The 26,452-nt window shown below is 40.9% G+C and overlaps 1 protein-coding gene across 8 annotated transcripts in view; it reads left to right on the top strand.

Annotated features, from left to right (window-relative positions):
• Window positions 1–26,452, top strand: part of WDR19 (WD repeat domain 19) — a 99,080-nt gene that overhangs the window by 57,309 nt on the left and 15,319 nt on the right. For all 8 annotated transcript variants that reach the window (XR_008651731.2, XR_010116334.1, XR_010116333.1 and 5 more), the window contains 11 exons: window positions 2,401–2,458; window positions 6,308–6,448; window positions 6,530–6,612; window positions 7,409–7,492; window positions 9,011–9,157; window positions 9,762–9,886; window positions 11,630–11,742; window positions 13,204–13,272; window positions 21,806–21,883; window positions 23,739–23,835; window positions 25,728–25,852. Coding sequence is in view for 5 of the 8 variants with exons in the window: in XM_063619780.1 (XP_063475850.1) it covers window positions 2,401–2,458; window positions 6,308–6,448; window positions 6,530–6,612; window positions 7,409–7,492; window positions 9,011–9,157; window positions 9,762–9,886; window positions 11,630–11,742; window positions 13,204–13,272; window positions 21,806–21,883; window positions 23,739–23,835; window positions 25,728–25,852 (1,120 nt within the window). In the remaining 3 variants the exon portion in view is untranslated. The remainder of the gene's footprint in view (window positions 1–2,400; window positions 2,459–6,307; window positions 6,449–6,529; window positions 6,613–7,408; window positions 7,493–9,010; window positions 9,158–9,761; window positions 9,887–11,629; window positions 11,743–13,203; window positions 13,273–21,805; window positions 21,884–23,738; window positions 23,836–25,727; window positions 25,853–26,452) is intronic.

The following is a 26,452-nucleotide window of genomic DNA, read 5'->3' on the forward strand; positions in this document are numbered from 1 at the left end:
ACACCCCAGTAAGCCCTCGGACCATCCTGAACACTTCGATTTTCACTTCCTTCAGGAAAATTGAAGTTTTGTAACAAATTCTCAAACTTGTCTCATTATGGTCAGATGAACTGAGTTCGATTGAAAGCCTCTGTGTTGTTGTTTCTAACCCTTTCTGCTCATCACTTGACCATGAAGCCACTGATTTTCAAAGCTTTCACTGATATTCATATGCAGATCTTCGGACCCTAATGTACACACACTCTAGCCCCCAATAGTCTGAAGGAATTTCCTTGTGATAATAGGAACTAACCTAGGTATAGTTCATTGTCATCAAATACCTGAGTAGCCACCAGCTATGACTTTGACACCTAAGACCCTAGGCCTGTGTTCAATTTCAACAGTCTGTTTCATTATGCATCCAAGACCTTGATTAGGTCAAAGCAGGGCCAGTCTATCAGGTCTGGGTGAGATTTAACTTACTAAAGTCTGGGATTAAACTAATGAGTTAGTTCTATATGAGAGCTTCAAAATAAAATAATAAATAATCCAGTGAGCTAAAAATAACATAAAAATAAAGTGAGAGTTCCAAAGTATTAATTTAGCTTGCCCAAGGAAAATCTCAGGCTCCTGTGGGAGGAACTGTCAACTCAATTGATTATATCAGCTGAGCTAGGGATATCTCCTGAGAGTGTCTCCTCCCTATTCTCAGGAAAAATCCCTAGCTTGGTTGATGTCATCAGGTCCATATTGGTAATTTCCACTTAGGAACATTGCTGACTATGGAGTCCTAGGCTGACCAAAAGAAAGTTCTCAACTGCAGAACAGCTTCTCTTCCGAAAATGTCCTTGTACATTAATAGATGAAGAAAGTGAATGAGGCTTAGAGAGGTTTAGTACCTTGCCTAAGCTGATAAAGTAGTGATAAGGTAGATCTCAGATCATGCCTTTTCAGAGCTGATTAATTTATCCCGGAGAAGATGGTTTCTTAGAGGAAGATAGGTCCCAAAAAGTATCTTAGGCAAATCACTGATTCATTCTATCCCAAACAATGAAAATAAATTGAAATAATAAAAGTCTTCTGTATATGCAGATCCATGTTAGCATCAGTCATGGGAAGAGAAGATTATTAGTGTTATTATTATTTTTTTTGAGATGGAGTCTCACTCTGTCACCCAGGCTGGAATACAGTGGTGCAATTTCAGCTCACTGCAAACTCTGCCTCCCGGGTTCAAGCAATTCTCCTGCCTTAGCCACCCAAGTAGCTGGGATTACAGGTGCATGCCACCACACCCGGCTAATTTTTGTATTTTTAATAGAGACAGGGTTTCACCATGTTGGTCAGACTGGTCTTGAACTCCTGACCTCATGATCCGTGCACCTCGGCCTCCCAAAGTGCTGGGATTACAGACGTGAGCCACTGTGCCTGGCCCGGGAATATTATTTATATCATGTATATTAATACTTTCTCTTGGTGTAAGAACCAGAGCCCTCGGTACTGTAATCTCCAATGTATTCCTCCACTTCTACCCTTTAATAAATTGACAGCCTTCCAGATTCCCTCAGTATACTTGTAAATATTGGGCCTTTGGTTAAAAAAAAATGTGTTTTATGGTCACATGATTGTCATTTAGTGCCCCAAAGGAAATAACCAAAAGTAGCCAATAAAATTAATGTAGCTTCTTATCAGAAAAAATAGCTAATACATGCTAGGCTTAATACTTAGGTGATGGGTTGATAGGTAAAGCAAACCACCATGGCACATGTTTACCTATGTAACAAACCTGCACATCCTGCACATGTACCCCGGAATTTAAAAAAAAAATTAATGTAGCTCCTCAAAATGCCTAGCATACCACACAGTAAGTACCTTATAGTATAGCATAACCCAGCTTAATAACTACTTTTAAAATAGCAACATAATGACAGACTGTACTTTGAAAGAATGCATCTGTAGTGTTCCACATCTTTTGTGAGCTTAAGCAACTCAGTGACAAAGATTATCTTTTAAATCTTGTATTTGTAAATTGGTCTACTACGCCCCAGTGGTCGCTTATGCCTGTAATCCCAGCACTTTGGGAGGCCGAAGTGGTGGATCATTTGAGTCCAGGAGTTCAAGACCAGCCCTGGCAACATAGTGAGACCTTGTCTCTACAAAAAATTCTTTTAAAAATTTGCAAGGCATGGTGGCACATGCCTATAGTCTCAACTACTCAGGAGGCTGAGGCTGGAAGATCACTCGAGCCAGTGAGGTCGGGGCTACAGTGAGTTGTGATTGTGCCACTGCACTCCAGCCTGGGCAACAGAGTGAGACCCTGTCTCTAAAAAAAAAAAAAAAAAAAAAAAAAAAAGAAAAGGAAAAAGTATATGTAAATAAAATTCTAAAATATATATTAAAATTCACTCTTATTTTTTTTTTCAGGGGTGATTATGTAAATGCTTTGGCTCATTATGAGAAAGGAATAACAGGTGATAATAAGGTAACCTTGGATAAAGATAAGATATGCCTAAGTATCTCTGGGTTTGTTTTCAGTTTCATTTTTAAAAATCATGGTCTTATTTGTATTGTATTTAATATCTAGCAGGTGAGCCTTTTCTTTGGTTTACTAACAACCTTGCAAGGAAAGAGTTAAATCATTTTAAAACACTTCAAGCTCTTAAAATCTGATGATGACAATATTTTTATCAGTCTGATAAGTTTTACATTATTAATATGTCTCATTAAAGTTGGAAATAAGATTTTTATCCTTTCTTATTTATAGGCTATGATTTTTATAAGGTTTTTCCTTTTGCTCTTTTTAAAAGTTTCAGTAGGCCAGGTGCAGTGACTCACACCTGTAATCCTAGCACTTTGAGAGGCCAAGGCGGGCGGATCACAAGGTCAGGAGTTCAAGACAAGCCTGGCCAATATGGTGAAACCCCGTCTCTACTAAAAAAAAAAAAAAAATACAAAAATTAGCCAGGCGTGGTGGTGCACGCCTGTAGTCCCAGCTACTCAGGAGGCTGAGTCAGAAGAATCACTTGAACCTGGAAGGAGGGGGTTGCAGTCAGCCAAGATTGTGCCACTGCACTCCAGCCTGGGTGACAGAGCGAGATCTGAAAAAAAAAAAAGTTTCAATAACCATTTTGAAAGTGAATTCCCAATCCATAAAACTTCACTCTGCCATTTCTTTCTCATGTTGTATCTTTTAAGATGACCCTGGAGAGCATGACCCACTGTGCCACCTCTTTTTCCCATCCCAGAATTCTAGCTTAAAAACCTAAGATTTATAATAATAATTGCTGTTTTTAAGTTAGGTGATGTCTTGTGAAGGTTGAAAATCTTTTGACTTTCTGTTTTATATATAGCATTTTTATTACAAAAGTAATGCAACCTCATGATAGCTAATTTGAAAAATCATCAAAATATGTTAACATGAAAAGTGAGTCCAGGCCAATGTGGCAAAACCCCATCTCTACTAGAAATACAAAAATTAGCCAGCCGTGATGACGGGCGCCTGTAATCCCAGCTACTTGGGAGGCTGAGGTGGAGAGAGTCGCTTGAACCAGAAGGCAGAGGTTGCAGTGAGCTGAGATTGTGCCATTGCACCCCAGCCTGGGCAACAGAGTGAGACTATATCTCAAAAACAAAAAAAATGGGTTCAGGGCAGGGCACGGTGGCTCACGCTGGTAACCCCAGCACTTTGGGAGGCCGAGGCCGGTGGATCACTTTAGGTCAGGAGACCAGCCTGGCCAACATGGTTAAACCCTGTCTCTACTAAAAATACAAAATTAGCTGAGTGTGGTGGCACACGCCTGTAATCCCAGCTACTTGGGTAGCTGAGGCAGGAGAATCACTTGAATTGGGAAGCAGAGGTTGTAGTGAGCTGAGATCGCACCATTACACTCCAGCCTGGGCGACAAGAGGGAAACTCTGTCTCAAAAAAAAAAAAGAAAGAAAAGTGAGTCCAGTATTCTCTCCTCCATCCACACCCCTTAATGGTAACTACTGTTAATGATGTTATATGTTTTCATCCAGAAGCTATTCTAAGCATACTTGTAAATGTGGATTTTTTTTTTTACCAAAAATGAAATCATTCATTTCCATTCACTCAGCAAAGATCATTGAGTATTCACTCTGTGCAAAGCAGCATTTTGCTTTCTTCATGGCCTTTCCAAATCAATACATACGAATCTGTCTTAATCTTTTTATTTTTGAGACAGGGTCTCATTCTGTTGCCCACACTGGGGTGCAGTAGAAGAATCACAGCTCACTGCAGCCTTAAACTCCTGGGCTCAAGTGATCCTCCTGCTCCAGGCTCCCTATTAGCTGGGACTACTGGTACATGCTACCATACCCAGATAATTTTTTATTTTTATTTTTATCTCACTCTGTCTCCCAGGCTGGAATGTAGTGGCATAATCGTAGTTTACTGAAGCTTCAAACTCCTAACCTCAAGCCATCCTCCCGCCTTAGCCTGCCTAAGCACTGGGATTACAGGCATGAGCCACCGTACCCAGCCAGTCTTAATCTTTTAAGAGCTTCTAATATTCCATTGTTTGGATGTACTATAATTTTTTTTATCCACTACCTTTCTGAAGTATAGTTGTGGGGTTTTTTCTATCATCAAAAATACTGCAGGCCAGACACAATGGCTCTTGCTAGTGATAACCAGTACTTTGGGAGGCCAAGGTGGGAGGAATGCTTGGCACCAGGAGTTCAAAACCAGCCTGGACAACAAAGCAAGACCCCCATCTCTACAAATTTATTTGTTTATTTTCCTTTTGGAGACAATCTTTCACTGTGTTGCCCAGGCTGGAGTGCAGTGGTGAGATCCTGGCTCACTGCAACCTTTACCTCTTGGGTTCAAGCGATTCTCGTACCTCAGCCTCCCGAATAGCTGGGATTACAGGCATGTGCCACCACGATTGGCTAATTTTTGTATTTTTGGTAGAGACAGAGTTTTGCCATGTTAGCCAGGCTGGTCTTGAACTCCTGGCCTCAAGTGATCCGCCCACCTCAGCCTCCCAAAGTGCTGGGATAATAGGCTTGAGCCACCATGCCCGGCCCATCTCTACAAATTTAAAAATAAAAAATTAGCTGGGTATGGTAGCATTGCATCACTGCACTCCAGCCTAGGCAATAGAATGAGACCCAGTCTCTCTAAAAAAACAACAGCTTTTTAAAATTAAAAGTAAAAATTTAAAAATTAAATTCATTTTTAAAAATCACTGCAATGAATATTCTACCTAGTACATGTATCTTTAGCTACGTATGATAGTATTTCTGAAAAATATTTTCTTATAAGTCACAAAGTGTACTTTTCATTTTTGACATGGCTAAATTGCTGTTCAAAAGAAATTGTAGTAATTCACACACCCTCCATGTATGATAGCGTCCCCTTCATTCTCAGCAAAACTGAATGTTATCAGTTGTTTTATCTCTACCAATTTTATAAGCAAAAAAGATATTTTATTTTATGTATATTTGATTATTGGTGAAGTTGAGCATGTTTTTATTTATTTATTGGCCAATTGTATTTTGTTTCCACTTGTATTTTTTAATGAATTGTCTGATCATGTCCTTTGCTCATTTATCTCCTAGGTTTTTGACATTTTCTTTGTCTGGTTACATCAATTTTAGTTCATTCTTTATCTGCATCGTCAAATACAGTAACCACTAGCCACATGTGTCTACTTAAATTATTTAAAGTTAAATAAAATTTAAAATTCAATTCTTCTGTTGCACCAAGCCGTATTTCAAATGCCCAGTAGCTACCATCTTGGACAGGGCAGATACAGAACATTTCTGTCATCACAGAAAGTTTTACTAGACATGCTGATTTAGATAAAATATAATCTGACATTACATCTTACTAGTAGAGATTAGTTATTTGATAAGTTCTTTAGCTGTCTTTGGTATCTTTAATGAATTTAACAATTACTAAAGAAATGAAGTTTTTATGTTTAATCATGCCTCATAGAGAAATCTTCAATTTGATAAATGATTTTCTTAATTTTATTCATAGCATTTATGCTATATAGCCAGTATATTACTTTTTATATTAAATTTTATACCAAAAAGACATATGAGGGATAGTAAAAATTTGGTCTTAACCATAAAGTTGATCTAGGCTTTTGCAGAACAAAATATAATTTTGTAATAGCTGGCTTTTAAAAAAAAAAAAAAAAAAGACTCAAGTGTTATTTTAAAATCATGAGACTTCCCTGAAAAGATGAAAGTAAACCATAACCTTTGGACTCATTTTAGAGTTAAATTCATTGTTCTGTCTTAAACACATCGTGTTAAGTTAGAATCTGATTTGTTAGTGTTTGCCTTGTGATTGCAGGAACATGATGAAGCTTGTCTGGCTGGAGTGGCCCAGATGTCCATAAGAATGGGAGACATACGTCGAGGGGTTAACCAAGCCCTCAAGCATCCCAGCAGGGTCCTTAAAAGAGACTGTGGAGCCATATTGGAGAATATGAAGGTCCTCTTTTCTCTGCATCAATATTCATGTGGTCTTTTATACATAATAACTTAGTATTTTAATAATCCTGTCTTATTTTAGCAATTTTCAGAAGCGGGCCAACTGTATGAAAAAGGTCTCTACTATGACAAAGCAGCATCTGTTTACATCCGCTGTAAGAATTGGTAAGAGCTGCCTGCGGTTTGTTTCTGAACAGGATTGGAAATGAATGTGCCTCTGGGGTCTCCCCACTTGCCTCCTTGCCATGCTTTCTCCCTGTCCATTCTGTTCCCCTATCTAGACCTGCCCTTCATCTCTTTTGTTCTCCTTAGATAAGTTCATATTAATAGTTATTTTTCCAAAGAATAGCACATTCTCCTGGTTTGGTGTGGAGAAATCCTTAATCAGATAAATTAGTAGGAAAAAGCAAAAACCCTGTTGTCATAAAAGAGTTAATGGACTAACCATTTTCCTACCTTTAGAGGTGGGAGTGGAGGGGGTGTTAGGAGAAAAAGCAATGAAATCAGCTTTTACCTATAGGAGCCAAGATTTTTTTTTTTTTTTTTTTCTTTTTTTTGAGACAGAATCTCTCTCTGTTGCTCAGGCTGGAGTGCAGTTGGCACGATCTCAGCTCACTGCAACCTCCACCTCCTGGGTTCTAGTGATTCTCCTGCCTCAGCCTCCTGAGTAGCTGGGATTACAGGCATGCTGCCGCTATCCCTGGCTAATTTTTTTATTTTCATTTTTCTAGTAGAGATGGGATTTCACCATGTTGGCCAGGCTGGTCTTGAACTCCTGACCTCAGGTGATCTGCCCACCTCAGCCTTCCAAAGTGCTGGGATTACAGGCCACTGCAACCCGCCAGGAGCCAAGATTTTTGAAAGATAGTTTTTGAATCCTAAAACCTAACATTTGGTTATACCAGACTACTTTTGGAGTGAACATAGTACTCATATTGTTCTCCTGGACCTACCTTTCCAGGGCAAAAGTTGGTGATCTTCTGCCCCACGTTTCTTCTCCTAAGATCCACTTGCAGTATGCCAAAGCCAAGGAAGCAGATGGAAGGTTTGTACACTTTCTCAAATTTATACCATTTTAAAGTAATGTAAGCTTTACAAATTAACCATTGATATTTGCAACCCTGTAAGAAAGGCAAAGCAGAGAAAGACAGAAAACACCTCCATCTACCCCAGCACTGGGCCTGAAGTGCCAGACTATTAAAATCCTCCTGTGCCTCATATACCTCAGTGTTTCTTTCATATACTCAAATACAGACTATTATCTCTTTTTATTTGAGGGCTTTATAATGGAAGTTGAAATTTTGATATAATATGGCATGAAAATAAAGTGTTATTTTATTAAGGAGGATTATTATTTTATAAATCACGGATGCAGGGGGAAAGAAAAGGGAAGAAACGTGAATTCCACACATACAGCTGCTTGCTTAAGCCACATATGGCTGCTTGTTTAAGTTTGTTTAAGCTGCTTAACTATCCATTGCTATATTTTAACTGTATTTAAAAATGTATAACTCTATTGTAATACAGTTAAAATATAGCAATGGATAGTTAATATCCTAAACATACAAAGATCTCCCACTACTTAATATAAGAAACTCAAAGACACTAATAGGAAAATGGGCTAAAGACAAGAACACAAGTGCCAGAGGAGGAAAACACAATTATGAAATTGTATTTGATGTAAACATGAAAAGGTTCTACCTCACTAATAGTAATTAAATTAAGGCAACTTGTCATATTTGGAAATATTTATTTTAAACTAATAACCACGTTGTCAAAATGTGCTTATATGTACACAACCGATAGAAATGTAACTTTTGGGCTGGGCGTGGTGGCTTACACCTGGAATCCCTGCACTTTGGGAGGCCAAGGCAAGAGGATCACTTGAGGCCAGGAGTTTGAGGACAGCCTGGGCAACATAGAGCCTGTCTCTATAAAAGTTTAAAAATAAAAATTTTTTTTAAAGAAGTATAACTTTCTATAGCCTCTGGAAATTAACTTAGAAATATCTACTAAGAAACTTTTAAAGGAGATTTAATACCTTTCACTTTTAGAAAAGTAACCTTAGGAAATAGAGATATACACTGAATGTCTTGTTGAAATGGAGGGAGCTGAGAGCTGATCAGGAACTGAAGAAGGGTCCTGAGCTCTATCTAGAGGCCAACACAAAGGTTTGAGCTTTGTGAGTGAGGATATATAAAGGTTTTATATATCACCATTAAGCTGTTTCTATAATTGTGAAAAAAAATCTATATTTTCTATATTACTATTATAATCTTCCTACTTAAAAGGAAAAAAAGCAGTAAAATGTTTAAAAATATATAGCTTTGATTCCGATGGGAAAATACAATTTAATATTGATATTTTACTGTTCATTTGTCAAATTCCTAAACAGAACATTTTAGTGGGATGGTTCCTGTTATTTTTCTGATAAAGGAAAAAGAAATTCAGGAAAAATAAGCAGTCACCATCAATAAAATTTAAAAGTGTCCTACATATTTATCAAATTTTCTCCCCAAATTGACAGTGTTAAAAAAAGTTTATCTGAGCTATTTTTTTATAGATACAAAGAAGCTGTTGTGGCTTATGAGAATGCAAAACAATGGCAAAGCGTAATCCGCATCTATCTGGATCACCTCAATAATCCTGAAAAAGCTGTCAATATTGTTAGAGAGACCCAGTCTCCGGATGGAGCCAAAATGGTAGCCAGGTAACATAATACATTAATATTTTTGGACTTTCAAAAACTAACCATAAAAGTAAGCCTCTGCCTTCTATCATCAAATATATTAATTCAAAAGGAATATTTAGTCTTTTTTTTTTTAATCAGCTCTAAGTGTTTAAATTCAAAGGCTGTTGTGGTCAGCAGACGAGAGTATGTCTTTCAAGTGTAAGCATATAAGATAGAACTGCATGCTGGGCGTGGTGGCTCACACCTGTAATCCCAGCACTTTGGGAGGCCGAGGCGGGTGGATCACCTGAGGTCAGGAGTTCGAGACCAGCCTGGCCAACATGGTGAAACCCCATCTCTACTGAAAATACAAAAAATTAGCTGGGTGTGGTGGTGCATGCCTGTAGTTCCAGCTGCTTGGGAGGCTGAGGCAGGAACCCAGGAGGTGGAGGCTGCAGTGAGCCGAGATTGCGCCACTGCACTCCAGCCTGGGTGACAGAGTGGGACTCCCTCTCAAAAAAAAAAAAAAGAACTGCAATTTATCTAATAAATTTTGATTTTTAAGTGGTTTCTCTTGGTTGAAAAATTTTGTAAATCACAAATTTATATTAAGAGTCTAGCTAATTAAAGTACTTTGCTTTAGGTTTTTTCTACAGCTTGGTGACTATGGGTCTGCCATCCAGTTTCTTGTCATGTCCAAATGTAACAATGAAGCTTTCACACTGGCACAGCAACACAACAAAATGGAAATCTATGCAGATATTATTGGTAAATATCATTTTTTCCCTGGTTCTCTTCAAGATGTTTATCATAAAAATACTTTCTCTCTTATGATCTAATTATCAGATTGGTATACATACAAGAATGCGCTTGGTGTAAATGTTTATCATTTATACATAGACACACATGTATCTATGTTATGTGTTGGATTTGAAGATCCCTGCTACTTCAAGGTGAGATGGTATTATTAAAAAGGACTATTTTCAAAAATTAAGGGTTTTTTTGTGTGAATTCCAAGAGAGGCTAGATTTCCCAAATCCTGCTACTTACCAGCCAGTAGTAAATCAAAGATTTCAAAATGAAGGTGATAGGAAATGCAGATGATTTTTGAAAATGTAAATATTTTCATTAAAAAATTGAGCTGTAAATTAAGAAAAATGCTTACTTTGATGAAGAGTGATATACACAAGATGTGTTTTTCAAAGATTTGGACAGTCCAAAGGAGAATTTGATATTCTGAGAATGCCTGCTTAGAGGTTTTCTTCTCCTGTTTGCAATTATTTTTAGAAACTACTGAAATAATTTTCAGATTTTCATTTCATAGACCATACATAATGTTATTTGTGTTTTGTTTTTTTTATTGTGCTAAAATATATATAATATAAAATTTCCATTTAAAAGTGTACAATTTGGTACATTCATTCACATTGTTATGCGGCCATCACCACTGTCCATCTCTAGAACTTTTTCATCATCCCAGACTGTCTCTGTTCCCATTAAATAATAATTCCCCATTGCCCTCTTTCCCCCAGACCCTGGTAACCATGATTTTACTTTCTGTATCTATGAATTTGACTATTCATGGTACCTCATATAAGTGGAATCATAAAATATTTGTTCTTTTTGTGTTACTCTGTTTTTTAAAATTCACAAAATGACCATAAGAACTGACGTTAGGATTCACAAGAAAATAATTATTTATTTCAGTCTTCAAGGAAACAAATTAGGTAAAACCTTCTTGGGATGCTTTGGCTTCCCAAATGACTTCTTGTGAAGTCATTAAGATAATTAGAGAAAACAGAGTTAAAAAAAAAAAAAAAGGGAGTACAGACAGGCAACGTTAGAATTGCCAGTGTTTAACTTGACAGATGACATTTCTGTCCTAACATTACCACCACCATTTCACTAAAGCAGTTTTTCTAAGTTCATAAGAATATGGTCTGTCTTATATAAGATGTGTATATTAGGGGTGTCTTCCTCCAGCTGGAGGCGCACGGTGGTTGTTATACTTTAGTATTCTATTGGGCCCCAACTCCCATGGGTGAATGTAAACAATGAGTTGGAATTCCAGCAGCTTTTGGGGTCCTTCTTCCTCTACGCTTAATATATTTAAGCCTCAAGCCAAAGGAAAAACAGTCATGTCTTTAACCAGCATCTATTGGCTACTTGAATGTCATCTTCCCTACTTGTCTGACAAATATACAGACTATTGTTTAAACCAGGTATTGCTGAGAGGGATGGATTCCATTTGTATTACTAACAAAAACCTTATAATTTCCTCTCCTGGTTCACATTTAGAGTAAAAAAAAAGATGGAACAGAGTTAATACTTGGAGTCATTGTGATAAGTATGTTTTGTGACAAAAACAGACATTAATAATTACATTGATGTTTGCTGTTGAGAGTTTTTAATCACCTATTTTTAGATCACTTGTTTTTAGATTTTATTTTCAGGTTAGCAATAAAAGGTAAATTTTGCTCAGATATTTTACGCAGTAAACTTCTGTTATAGGTTCTGAAGACACTACTAATGAAGATTATCAAAGCATTGCCTTATACTTTGAAGGAGAAAAGAGATATCTTCAGGCTGGAAAATTCTTCTTGCTGTGTGGCCAGTATTCACGAGTTAGTATTTGCCAAGAAAATGTACACTGACTCCACAGGAATAATTGTAGGAAATATATGTAAATGCCAGTAACTCCCGCTCAGATTTGAAATCTCAGAGCTAACTCTGAAATCTTCCTCTCCCTCCCGCACCCAGTCACAACCTTCCTTCGTAATACATCTCATATCTGTCACTTTCATTCTAACCACCATGACCTTGTTTCTGATTATTGCAGTAGTTTCTTATTTTTCCTGTTTTTAGTTTGTCTGCCTTTAGAGTTTGTCATCCTTTGTTCCCCAAATAATAGTTGCTTTCACTGTTACAGCGCCCCTTGGCCTAAGGCAGGGGTTACAGTGTCCAAAGAAGGGACATCACAGGTAAAGGTGCGCATTGTTCATGTGACAGGGTAGGGACTATTGAATGGCACACGTCTTGTCTTAAGAAGCCAGCTGTTGCTCACCTCCATAAAATTGTTGTCATTTAGGAATCCAGGCCCTGTGGTGCCAGATCATATGATTTTTTCAAGAGAAATGGAAGCTTGGGGCTGCCAGTTTTGAAATATGTGCCCCAATATTTATAGAATACCTCACTGGCCAAAAAAAAACATGTCTGTGTAGGAATTCAGCCTACAGGCAACCACCAATTTGTTGTTGCTGGCCTCTTAGATAAAGTCTAAACTCCTTAGCTGGCACTCAAGAGAATTTCCATAGTGTGACCAACCAGCCAGAACTCCCTAATCTGGCACCCAGCTGTTTCCATGGAAGAGTCCCACACTCCTCTAACAGCCAGGCCTTCATCCATCCTGTTCTCCATCTGGGTTCCCCTCTGCTCTCTACACCACCTACCACAAACCTATTTGTCCTTCAGGTGACACCTTCAGGATCATCTCCATGCAAAACCATCTTTTCTTCCTCAGAGCACCTATTAAAAAGAAACACTGACAATCCAGTCCATTTGTCTTTTTATAGTTGTAAATTTCTTCCTAAGTGTGGTGTTACGGTGTTCAGGAATTAGACAATTATAACTTAAAATAATCGGTCTCTTATATTATCATCATATCACACAGATCTTCTTAGTAAGATTGTACATAACACAGAAAAGAGGGGCCGTGCCATACCATTCCTGGTATTCTCCACGGGATCTAGCGAAGTCCCACATACATAGTAGCAGGTTGTCAGTAACTATTTGTTGAAAGAATAAATGAATGAAAATAATTAAATCTTCCTACTGAAAAGGGCACATTTTGCCTTTTCATTTCATCAGGACTAGATTCTTCAGAGGGTTAACTGGGTCCTTCCATTTTTTAAACTATACCCAGCTTTTAAGGATATATTTAAGATCCAACACCATGCAAGCCCCTGGTTGAGATGAAGATACTTTCACAGACTGTAATTACTTTGTGTAAAAGCTGTGTGAAAGCTTTGTTTTCCCTAATGTGAAAACATTCTGAAAATTTTTAATTGCTATAATTCTCTTTTCAGGCACTTAAACACTTCCTGAAATGCCCAAGCTCGGAAGATAATGTGGCAATAGAAATGGCGATTGAAACTGTAAGTACACTTTCACTGAAACTTTCAAGAATGCCATTTTTAAAAAAACTTCTTGAAAAAAATTTTAAATATATGCAGAAGTAGACCAAACAGTATTACAAACCCCTACATCCCTATCATGTAACTTCAACAGCTGTCGATACATAGACAGCCTCATTTTATTCATACCCTCACCCTCTTTCCTGGGTTTTTTTTTAAGTAAATCGCAGTCACCATATCATTTCACTTGTGGATACAATATGAGTGTCTAAAAGATAAGAACCTTTGGATTTTCTTTTAGGTGTAACTTGCATACAGTAAAGTTCACAAATCCTAAGTGTACAACTCGATTAGTTTTTTCCTCTATGCATACCTGTGTAACCCCCCGAGATCAAGATATAGAACATTTCCAGCTCCCGAAAGTCTCCCTCATGTCACCCCCTAGTCAATATCCCCCACCAAAGGTAACCACAGTTCTGACTTATACTCTTATAGATTCATTTTGCCTGTGTATAAACTTCATAGAAACAGAATCATGCATGTGTCCTCTTATGTTCAGTTTCAGTCAGCATTAGGTATGCAAATGTGTCCGTTTGTGTTATTGCACATAGCAACAGGTCATTCTTTTTTTTTTTTTTTTTTGAGACAGAGTTTCACTCTTTTGCCCAGGCTGGAGTGCAGTGGCACGATCTCGGCTCACTGCAACCTCCGCCTTCCAGTTTCAAGCGATTCTTCTGTCTCAGCCTCCCAAGTAGCTGAGATTACTGGCGCCCGCCACCTTGCCCAGCTAATTTTTGTATTTTTAGTAGAGATGGGGTTTCACCATGTTGGCCAGGCCGGTCTCGAACTCCTGACCTCGTGATCTGCCCACCTCAGCCTCCCAAAGTGCTGGGATTACAGGTGTGAGCCACTGTGCTCAGCCCAGCAATAGGTCATTCTTCGTTGCTGTGTAGTATTCCACTATATGACTGTACTACAGTTTATTTACCCCTTACTCTGTTAATGGACTTTTGAGTTGTCTCCGGTTTGGGCATATTATGAATAAATCTGCCCTAAAGCTGTTCATGTCTTTTGGTGAACAAAAGCCCTCAGTTTTATTGGGTATATATCCAGGAGTAGAATTATTAGGTCATAGTATTCTAAATACAGGTCTTTGTGTCAGATACATGTTGCAACAATCTTCAAAGGCAAGCCATGCCTTTTTATTCTCTTGACAAACATAAATTCTTAACTTTTAATAAAGTCCAACTCATGAATCTTTTATAGTTAGTGCTTTTTGGTCCAATTAAGAAATTTTAAGCTAGGTGCAGTGGATCACTTGAGGTCAGGAGTTCAAGACCAGCCTGGCCAACATAGTGAAACCCCATCTCTACTAAAAATACAAAAATTAGCTGGGCATAGTGGTGGGCACCTGTAATCCCAGGTACTTCGGAGGCTGAGGCAGGAGAATCACTTGAACCCAGGAGGCAGAGATTGTAGTGGGCCGAGATTGTGCCATTACACTCCAGCCTGGGCAACAAGAATGAAACTCCATCTCGAAAAAAAAAAAAAGAAATCTCTGCCTATCCCATGATCATGAAAATATTTCCCTTATGTTTTCTTCTAGTAGTTTGTTCTATCTGTCTCATTTAGGCTTATGCCATCCCGAATTAATTAGGTATATGGTGTAAGGTAGGGGTTAAGGATATTTCTTCTCAATGTGGATATCCTGTTGACCCAGCACCATTTATCAAAATACTATCCTTTCCACCACAGAATTACCACAGTGCATTTGTCATAAATGAAATTACCATGTAGTATGAATCTGGTTTGGGATCCTCTAGTCTTTTCCATTGCTTTAGTCGTCTGTCCTTGTACCAATACTCCGTTGTCTTGATTACTATATGTATTACATATTATAATCTTTCTGTTTCTGTGGACTTGCCTATCCTAGACATTTTATATAAATGGAACCATATAATATGTGGCCTTTTGTGCCTGCTTCTCTCATTTAGCGTCATGTTTTCAAGGCTCTTCCATGTTGTAGCATGTGTCAAGAATTCATGCCTTCTTATGGCTGAATAATATTCCATCGTATGAATATACCACACATTGTTTATTCATCAGTTTATGGGCATTTGTTGTTTCTTCTTTTTGGCTATTATGAGTAATACTGCTATTAACATTTGTGTGCAAGTTTTCATGTGGACACGTGTTTTCATTTCTCTTAAGTGTATTACTCAGGAGTGAAATTGCTAGGCCATATGTAAACTCTATGTTTAACATTTTGAGAAACTGTCCAACTGTTTCCCGAAGCAGCTGACCACTTACATTCCAACAGGCACTGTGTGAGGGTTCCAGTTTTTCTAATAACAATTCCTTGATATTGTCAGCTATCTAGTTAGGGTTTGAATTTCTTCAACTCTTGCATAAATGCTTTCATACAGTTTTTAGTTCACCTCAATATCAAGACAAGCCTCATGTATTACGTTTAGTTTATATGGGCCTTAAGTCTCTTTTCATCTCCCTTCCCCTCCCTTCTTCTCTAGTTCTCTCTCACTCTCTCTCTCTCTTTCTTTCTCTCTCTTCAACTCTATATCTCCTAAACACTGCCCCCACATGCATACTTGCTATTTATTTGTTAAGAAAATGGGTCATTTATCCTGAGGAATTTCTGACATTTTGATTTAGCTAATTACATCCTTGTGGTATAATTTCCCTGTATTTCCCACTAACTAGTAGTTAAATCTAGATACTTGATCAGATATAGATGATATTTCTGTAAAAACAACTTCATAGATGGTACCATGTACTTCTTATTCTCATCACAGCAGTAGGGCCATATCTTTTTTTTTCTTTTTTTTTTTTTTTTTGAGATGGAGTCTCACTTTGTCACCCAGGCTGGAGTTCAGTGGTGCGATCTCAGCTCACCACAACCTCTTCCTCCTGAGTTCAAGTGATTCTCCTGCCTTGGCCTCCAACAGTAGCTGAGATTACAGGTGTGTGCTACCATACCCAGCTAATTTTTTTGTACTTTTAGTAGAGACAGGGTTTCACCATGTTGGTCAGGCTGGTCTCGAACTCCTTACCTCAAATGATCTGCCCACCTTGGCCTCCCAAAGTGCTGGGATTAAAGGCATGAGCCACCACACCCAGCCTAGTAGGGCCATATCTTAAATCAACTTGGGCTGCCATAATAAAATACCATAGTCCGGGTGACTTCTGGAGTTTGGGAAGTCCAAGATCAAAGTGCTGGTAATTTGGTTCCTGGTGAGGGCTCTCTTCCTGACTTGCAGACAGCAGCCTTCTCACTGTGTCCGCATGTGGCCTTTCCTGTACATGTATGCAAGGAGAGAGATTTCTTTCCCTTCCTCTTAAGGCTACAATCTAACCCTAATTACCTCCCAGAGGCTCCATTTCCAAGTATCATTACATGAAGGTTGGAGCTTTAACAGATGAATTTGGGGGATGCAGGGGGACACAAACACTCAGTTCATAATAGCCCATATTTTTTTGGTCTCTTTTTTTTGTTTTTTTTGTTATTTTTTGTCACCCAGGCTGGAGTGCAGTGGCACAATCTTGGCTCACTGCAAACTCCACCTCCTGGGTTCAAGTGATTCTCCTGCCTCAGCCCCCTGAGTAGCTGGGACTACAGGTGCCCACCACCACACCTGGCTAATTTTTTTTTTTTTTTCTATTTTTTAGTAGAGACGGATGTTTTACCATGTTGGCCAGGCTGTTCTCAAACTCCTGACCTCTGGTGATCCACCCACCTTGGCCTCCCAAAGTGTTGGGATTACAGGCATGAGCCACCATGCCCGGCCTTGTCTCTCTTTTTATGGCGTTAAGATTGATTATTGGGTGTAGGTTTGGTCGGCCTGATCAATCTATGATAAGCTTTCCCATCAACTTTTCACCTAATGATTTCACCAACCATTGATGATTATTACTTAGATCGGGGTGTCCAATCTTTTGACTTCCCTGGGCCACATTGGAAGAAGAAGAAGACTTGCCTTTAATTAATAAGTCCAGAAGGGCTCTGATTTGGGTAGTTCAAGTGTCCATTGCAGGATTAATCAACTGGTGGCCACAGGGATGGAATATCATGCCTGGGCAAATTGGGTCAAATTCCCACCACTAGACAAAGTTCAGTAGCCATGGAGATGGGGTCTGTTAAGACATGGAATTTCCACTAGAACTCCATGGTTGAAGTGAAGTAGAAGCATCTCTCAGAAGAGTTGAAGGAATGAATATTAGACAAAATTATGGATGTCCCTTACAGCTGTCAAATTTCTCTCCTTCCATTAGTATTCTGTAATCCCACAGTACGTTCTCATTGTTGTGTTTCTAATGGATTTTGTTAAATTTTATTAAGGCCAAGGACATGTAGTCAGTAAAACCAACATATTTGTACTTATTGCTGGGATTACTTCATTCAGACAAGTCCATTCTGAATTTTACTACTGAATTTTTTTTTCAAGTGCAGCTGCAAGTCATTTTATTCTCAAGCTGCAAAATCTCTAGTGGCTCCCCATTGCCTCCACAATTCATTCACAAATTATCCTTCATGGATCATAAAATCTTAGAAATACCTGGAAGTGAACCAGTCTAACCTCCTTCATTTTACTGATGGGGAAACTGAGGTACCAGAAGATGATATGACTAACCTACAGATACCCAAATAGAAAGTAATTGATCTGGGACTAAAACCAAAGCTTCATTTCCTTCCCACTTACCTCTTAACACTCCTCTAGGTCAGCAGCCTGTGCTACAACTAAATTGGCCACTTTTTTCCCCCATTTTGAGACAGGGTCTCTCTCAGTTGCCTAGGTGGCACGATCACAGCTCACTGCAGCCTCGACCTCCTGGGTTCAAGCAATTCTCCCACCTTAGCCTCCCAAGTAGCTGGGACTACAGACATGCCATCACACCCGGCTAATTTTTTATTTTTTGTAGAGATGGGTTTTTGCTCTGTTGCCATGGCTGGTCTTGAACTCCTAAGCTCAAGTGATCCTCCCACCTTGGCCTCCCAAAGTGCTATGATTACATGTGTGAGCACAGTGCCCAGCCTTAAACTGCCCTCTTTTATTTGAATAGTTCAGGGCTCCGCCTCCTTCATTCCTTCACTCTTCCTCCTTACACCTAAAACACCCCTCCCCCTGCACCTCTGCATCTCATACCCCTACCCAATAAGCCTTTCCTAAACTGTCCTCAGGATGAAATTTCACCCTCCCTAGAATAGTCTAAGCACTTTGAATGTCACTTATTGCTATAGTAACTCCCTTCAGATTTACAAGTTCCTCAAGGTCCAGAACCCATCTCTTTACAGAGTGTTTAGCACTTGGCAGTCACTCAATTAATATTTGTTGAATTGAGCACATGTTGGTCCCCAGCTCAGTGAAAACAGATGATACAAGTTTCCTTCCCAATCCTCCATTTCTTTCTTTCTTTCTTGGGGACCTTCCCCAGGGAAAAAGAAATCACTTTTACTCGTGACTTGCATTTTCTCACAATCTGTGCGCTTTCACCTGCTGATTCACAGCCAGAAGCCACACCCCTGAGTTACTGGGTACATTGTCAAAATGCTTGTGCTTCACCCACCCCCACCCACCCCCATCCTCAACACCTCAAGGCTCTGAAATGCCTCCTTGGTTTATGGAGGGGTAAGGGAAGTATGAGGCCCCTCACTGGGAGATGATGGGGAAGGTGGGGCTCACTGGTGTCCCTCAGGTGAGTTGGGAGAGTCCTCCTTACCTCCTTGCACTCAGCTTCTGCCTTCCCCACTCCACGAACTTGCTTGGAAAGGTCCTCACAGATCTCTCACTTGCTAAATATAGAAGTCTCGTCTCAGTCTTCACCCTACTCCATGTTATGGTAACATTTTACCCTATTATACTACATCTTTCTGGACATTTTTCCCCTCAGAACACTGCATCTTCTGTTCTCCACTTCCTTCTCAGATGGTCCCTTCTCCACCTCCTTCCCTGGCCCCTCTGCCCCTTCAATGCAAGCGCCCCTCAGCATTCCATCCACACCCTGCCGTGAGTTGCCTTTGCCTGGCCACATCTATTCCCTGCTGGCTCTCCTGTCTGCCTGTCTGTCCTGACACTTCGAGTGTGCTCTGCTCTCCCTGGGGGCAGCTGCCATTATTGCTGGTGATAAAAACAATAGGGACAGCCGGGCATGGTGGCTCATGCCTATAATCCCAGCACTTTGGGAGGCTGAGGTGGGCAGATCACCTGAGGTCAGGAGTTCAAGACCAGCCTGACCAACATGGAGAAACCCCATCTCTACTAAAAATGTAAAATTAGCCGGGAGTGGTGGCATATGCCTGTAATCCCAGCTACTCGGGAGGCTGAGGCAGGAGAATCACTTGAACCCGGGAGGTGGAGGTTGCGGTGAGCAGAGATCAAGCCATTGCACTCCAGCCTAGGCAACAAGAGTGAAACTCCGTCTAAAAAAAAAAAATAGGGACACCTATCGAGTGTTGACCCTGCCAGTGGGGTGGCCACATTTTGCATATGTAATAGTGAAAATTACTCATTGCTTCTCTGAAATTTAAATTTAACTGGGAATCCTGTATTTTTATTGTCTGTATTTGATAGTCCTGTCTACTTGGCACCCATCCAAGCCCTGTACGTGTATTGACTTATTTAATCCTCACAACAGTTCTGTGAGTTAGGTGCTTTTATTGCCCACATTGAGGCCCCAAGAGTAATCTGCCCACGATCACATGGGTCTCAAGTAGTGTCACTAAATTGACCTCCAGCAGGCTGGCTCCAGAGCCTTTGCTTTAACCATTTCTCTCTCCTGGCTTATTCACCCAAAGCCATTCACAGAAGCTATCAAGAGAACAAGCTCTATCATTTATGTCCCAATGTCCCTGCTTTACCGAAGTGGCAAGAGCAGAGGTGACACAGATTGGTGAAAGCCTAGCTTTTTCCCCTGACAATGACCACAGGCAGGGCAGTGTGCAGAAATCCTGCAGCCTGAGAGCCTCTGCACCTGCAGGTTCAGGGTCGTCTCTTTATTACTCAAGTCTACTGACTGCATCCTTCCTCTACCGGACAGATCACTTGCAGACTTGTGCTCATCCCTCCCCTGAGGTGTAGCAAGCAAGGCGTGTTGCTGAGTCCCCAGTGATCATCTCCTCCATTTCCCGGTGGCTTTTCTCATTGTAATGTCATTACCATGATAAGACTGTTCAGTGTTTCTTCCCCCAAGCTGAGCCCCAGGTGTGTTTTTGGCTCACCCCTTTTTAATAGACACAGAATTCTGAAGCCTCCTAATTTTGTCAGTAATTCCCTAGTGCTTCCCCTAAATTCCTGACCTCACACATTCTGTTCCTGTTAAACTCATACATGCCCATCCTGCAATGTGGTGCATTATTTTTCCTGCTCAACACCACCCAATACTTCAATGATTTAACTCACCTTTATGGAGATGACTTTTTTTTTTTTTTTTTGAGGCAAAGTCTCACGCTGTCACCCAGGCGGGAGTGCAGGGATGGGATCTCGGCTCACTGCAACCTTTGCCTCCCAGGTTCAAGCCGATTCTTGTGCCTCAGCCTCCCGAGTAGCTGAGATTACAGGCATGCACTACCACACGCAGCTAATTTTTGTATTTTTAGGAGAGACAGGGTCTCGTCATGTTGGCCAGGCTGGTCTTGAACTCCTGGCCTCAAGTGATCCACCCGCCTCAGCCTCCCAAAGTGCTGGGATTACAGGCGTGAGCCACCATGCCTGGCCTAGAGATGACTTTTAAGTAAAGATTTCTAAGCCAGCCTTCTCTCCAGAACCCCACCCACATTTCAGCTGCTTGCCCTTGTCCAGGCTCCTCTGGCTGGGACCCTCACTTCAATGACACGTAGTCGTGCGCAAGAGCATTATCTCAGGGAGCCGCTGCAGAGGAGGGCACCTGGAGTGATACCGTTGTGTCAGCGCTTGTGCTTAAGATGCTGTCCTCAAGGTGTCATAGTCACTTAAGAAAGTTTTTATTAAAACATCCAAGGGCCAGGCACGGTGGCTTGCGCCTGTAATCTCAGCACTTTGGGAGGCTGAGGCGAGCAGATCACGAGGTCAGGAGATCGAGACCATCATGGCCAACATGGTGAAACCCTGTCTCTACTAAAACTACAAAAATTAGCTGGGTGTGGTGGCGCGTGCCTGTCGTCCCAGCTACTCGAGAGGCTGAGGCAGGAGAATCGCTTGAACCCGGGAGGCGGAGATTGCAATGAGCCGAGATCATGCCACTGCACTCCAGCCTGGTGACAGAGCAAGACTCTATCTCAAAAGAAAAAAAAAAATTCAAGAAGTACATTCTCTGTGCATGTGAAAGAAAATATGGTATTTTGATACAGCAGCTAAGAAAAAGCTTCTAAGGATGGATTTTTATTAATGGAGACTCTAGCAACAAATGAAGAAAGGCCCTGATCCTATGTCATATTTCAGGCACTTTACTATAGATACTATTAATGTTTTTTATTCCATCTCCCTAAGCAGAAGATTGTCTTTTTCTCCACTCTTGCTCGGTTTAAGATGCTGAATTTACTGGGTCTTTCTCTCTTATTAAACAGGTTGGTCAGGCCAAAGACAAACTGCTGACCAATCAGCTGATAGACCACCTCCTGGGGGAGAACGATGGCGTGCCTAAGGTACTGAACACGTGGGCTTTGTGTGCGTCCTCAGGTCTCAGTTACAGTTTGATTCTGCCTGTTTTTACCCATCATGCTTTTACAACGTAGACATGAAAATTTTCTCTCTGCCAGTAGCATAGATCATCTAGACCAGGAGTGTCCAATCTTTTTGCTTCCCTGGGTCACATTGGAAGAAGAATTGTCTTGGGCCACACATAAAATACACTAACACTAACAATAGCTGATGAGCTAAAAAAAAAAAAAAAAAAAAAAAAAATCACAAAAAAAACTCATGTTTTAAGAAAGTTTACAAATTTGTGTTGGACTGCATTCAAAGCTGTCCAGGGCCATATGTGGCCTGCAGGCTGTGGGTTGGACAAGCTTGCTCTAGACAGACCCTGCGTTTTGGAGGATAACGTATATTCACTCTTTAAAATTGGCTTTGCCACCTGTGAGATAGCCATGCCCCTCTAGATAACAATCCTCACTACATACAATTTTTCTCAAATGTTGTAATTTTGTTTATTCTAGGAACTATGAAAAAAGATCACTGATGTTGAAACTATGACCTAGCACTCATCTCTAAAACTCAGTGTGCTTTGTTTATATTTCAAAAATTATAGAAGTTAACAAAAATCAGATTAAGCATAAAGGTAGTTCTCTATAACATAAAATAGAAATAAATTGGCCAGGCGCAGTGGCTCATGCCTGTAACCCCAGCACTTTGGGAGGCCAAGGCAGGTGGATCACTTGAGGTCAGGAGTTGGAGACCATCCTGGCCAACATGGCGAAACCCCATCTCTACAAAAAATATAAAATTAGCCAGGCATGGTGGCACGCACCTGTAGTCCTAGCTACTCAGGAGGCTGAGGCAGGAGAATTGCTTGAACCCAGGAGGCAGGGGTTGCAGTGAGTCGAGATTGTGCCACTGCACTCCAGCCTGGGCGACAGAGTGAGACTCCATCTCAAAAAGAAAGAGTAAGAAAGAAATCATTACAAGCATATTTTCAAAATAGGTGACTCACCGTGGCTTCCTACAGAACATCCATCTTCTCCCAGTCCTGGTGAGGAGAGACCCACACACCTTTGAGAATGCCCCAGACCTCCTTCTTCCCCTTTGCTTTATGTTCAAGGAGATTTGCTGGTGAACTTAAGTCACTGATTGGAGGCAAGGGCAATAGAATGTCACAGCTGGAGAGGACTGTAGTGGTCCCTGAGTCCATTTTGTGCATCTTACAGATAAAGCCACAGAGACCCAGAGCAGCTCAGTTAACTAGCCAAAGGATATAGGCCCTTCAGCTGCTCCAGCCACCTCCCATGGTGTCCACTTACTCTAATCATCTGAAAACCAGCATCAGATGCTCGCAGCTGTTTAGAGTTGGAATAGGAATGGAAAATGGCCAAAGGCCAAAGAAAATGTTATGGATCAGAGAAAATTGATATGCATATAAAAATTATTGAAAGTTTGCAAAGTTCATATATCATGTAAGAATATATTTTGTTTCCAAGTACATGAGAAATAATCTGTGGAGTAGGGTCAGGAATAGACAGATCCTGTGGTTCAAATCCTGACTGGCCCCCTCCTGTTGTTTCAGCCTCTTATCAGTGAAATCGGGATAACAATAGTGCCTTCTTCCTAGGGTGGGTATAAGGATTAAAATGCATTAGTATTTCTCAAGTACTTAGAATACCATCTGGCCATATTGAGCTCTGAATAAATGTTTAATAAATAATTCTTTATTCATTGAGTTTTTTAAAGCAATATCCATTCTCAGTTAATGGCAGATGAATGTGATTCCAACTGAAATACAAAATTCTAATTTCCCCTTAGCTAATGAAGAAAGTAATGTTTCTATAATGGTTTATATGTCAGGATGCCAAGTACCTGTTCCGCTTGTACATGGCTCTGAAGCAATACCGAGAAGCTGCCCAGACTGCCATCATCATTGCCAGAGAAGAGCAGTCTGCAGGTAGGTCCGTGATACATATGTGTTCTCCCCAAACAGGCAGCAGAATCAAGCCCCAGCCCCTTTTCTGTGTAGGAAAAAGTAGCCTCTACGTTTCTAACATAGGCTTGCTTTGAACCCAAACGACTAAACAGATGACTATTTCTAGGTTTCAGAGGGGTTAGACAATGTACTATCCCAGGGGACTGTATAAATGTAAGAGACTAAGACCATCTCTTATCAAGTGCTATTTCCTCTCCTCCCCCACAACCTCAGAGTTTCTGTCTCATGAATGATGTCTCCTCTCACCCCTCCAGCCCACAGCCCCCTTCCTAGACCACAACCCCCTTCCTACAGTCTCACGGCATTTTCTTTCCATTCCGTGTGTTTGGCCTTAACAATATGAGACATTAGGCGATGGAGGGTAATGATGCGGTGCTCTTAACAGACCTAGTTCTTTATAATGTGCAGAGACTTGATAGACTCTTCAGGATGGTTCTGCTCACATGTGCTCTGTCAATATTTATTGAGTGAGTAAGAGAATTAGTCTGATATCTTCATTAATTTTTATGAGCTGATCTTCTTAAATCTTTATAAATGTGGACACAATTTTGGAAAATATGCAGTCAAATAAGTCATTACTTTATTCAGCTTACATTGATGTAACAACAACTTCTTTCTGTCAGATGTGTGCTAGGAGCTCAGGATACAGAGAGAACTGACACACAATTCAGCCCTCAAGGTCATGATTTGATGGGAGAGACAGAAAGTAAATTCAGAGTTGTTGTACAGGGTGACAAGTCCCAGACTAGAAAGAGAAATAGGCTGAAAAGGCACAATTAAAATAAGAGCGACTGCTGGGTTACCCACAGAATCCTGAAGGTTGGGGTAGGGAGAGTTGGAGGATGGAGATGAGAGAAGGCAACGAAAGCTTTAGCTGAGTTTTGAAAGGATGGGGGAGCAGGAGACGATGGGGAGTGGGGGTTGCTGGGAGCCAAAGTGCTGGGATGTGGGGAAATGGGGGTGTGGGGAAGTGCTGGCAAGGCTGCAGCATTTACATGCCCTGGAGAAGGAAGGGAGGGAAAATCAGGCCAGAAAGGAGCGCAGAGGCCGATCCTGAAGGGCACAAGTCCTCTGCTCAGGAATTTGCACTTCCAGGCATGAGTGGCGCCATTGGAGGGTTTTATGCAGGGGTGTGACCTTTAGGTGTTTGGGTGTGGATCAAGGCTTGAGGGTTTTGAAGGCATACTCTGACATCAGATGTGAGCCCAGAGCAATCCTGATGAGCACTACAGCAGAAGGAAATGGTGAGAAGCATTCACAGTGGGCATGGGAAGGGAGGCTGGAATTGGGAGACTGAGAGTTAGACTCAGAACTCCATGGCCTGGTGGACTTCAGGGCCAGGGGGGTGCCCTGAGGAAGAGTAAGACATCAAGGAGGACACCACCAGTTTTCACCAGAGCGACTGGCTAGATGTTCATAACATCAATTAAAATAGGAAATCTGGCCGGGCGCAATGGCTCATGCCTGTAATCCAGCATTTTGGGAGGCCGAGGAGGGTGGATTTCTTAAGCCTAGGTGTTTGAGACCAGCCTGGGCAACATGGTGAAAACCTTGTCTCTACAAAAAACACAAAAATCAGCCAGGCATAGGGGGATCACTTGAGCTCGAGAGGCAGAGGTTGCAGTGAACAGAGATTGTGCCCTTGCACTCCAGCCTTGGTGACAGAGCCAGATCCTGTCTCTGACAGACAGACAGACAGATAAATAGGAAATCTGCTGAGTTGCTTTGAATAAGACATTATTAAGAGATTACTAACAAGAAGATTAACAAAATCCATTAGTAAGATGGGGGTCCACAGAATGTCCTCAGATGTCACCCTTTGCAGTAATGTCATTTTACCACCTTTTTTCAAGGCAACTACCGGAATGCACACGATGTTCTCTTCAGTATGTATGCAGAACTAAAATCCCAGAAGATCAAAATTCCCTCCGAGATGGCCACCAACCTCATGATTCTGCACAGCTATATACTAGTGAAGGTGAGGCCCATGGAGTGACTTGGGACATAACCTGCCAGGTGTTTGTCCCCCATTGAGATTTTCTCTAGGCCCTTCTCCGTTGGATTAGAGTGATTGCCTAGATCTCTGTATTGTTAAGTAACAAAACAAGAGACAGAACATGTCTACAGTACGCTGCCTTGTGTGGAATGCGGCATGGGGCAGGAGGCACAGCATCAAACTCCAGTGTGGGGACAGGGAGACGGGGAGACGAGGGGGACCAGGCTTCATCATGTGCATCTTCTTATAGTGTGTGCGTTGTTTTGTTTTGTATTTGAGACGATGTCTTGCTCTTTACCCAGGCTGGAGTGCAGTGGCACAATCTCGGCTCACTGCAACCTCTGCCTCCCAGGTTCAAGCAATTCTCCTGCCTCATCCTCCCAAGTAGCTGGGATTACAGGCACACGCCACCACACCCAGTTAATTTTTTTGTATTTTTAGTAGATATGGGGTTTCACCATGTCAGCCAGGCTGATTTCAAACTTCTGACCTCAAGTGATCCGCCCGCCTTGGCCTCCCAAAGTGCTGGGATTACAGGCATGAGCCACCACGCCCAGCTTTCTTATATTGTTTCGATTCTGA

This window comes from Symphalangus syndactylus, chromosome 16 (genome assembly GCF_028878055.3).
Source record: "Symphalangus syndactylus isolate Jambi chromosome 16, NHGRI_mSymSyn1-v2.1_pri, whole genome shotgun sequence".
NCBI classification, from domain to species: domain Eukaryota; kingdom Metazoa; phylum Chordata; class Mammalia; order Primates; family Hylobatidae; genus Symphalangus; species Symphalangus syndactylus.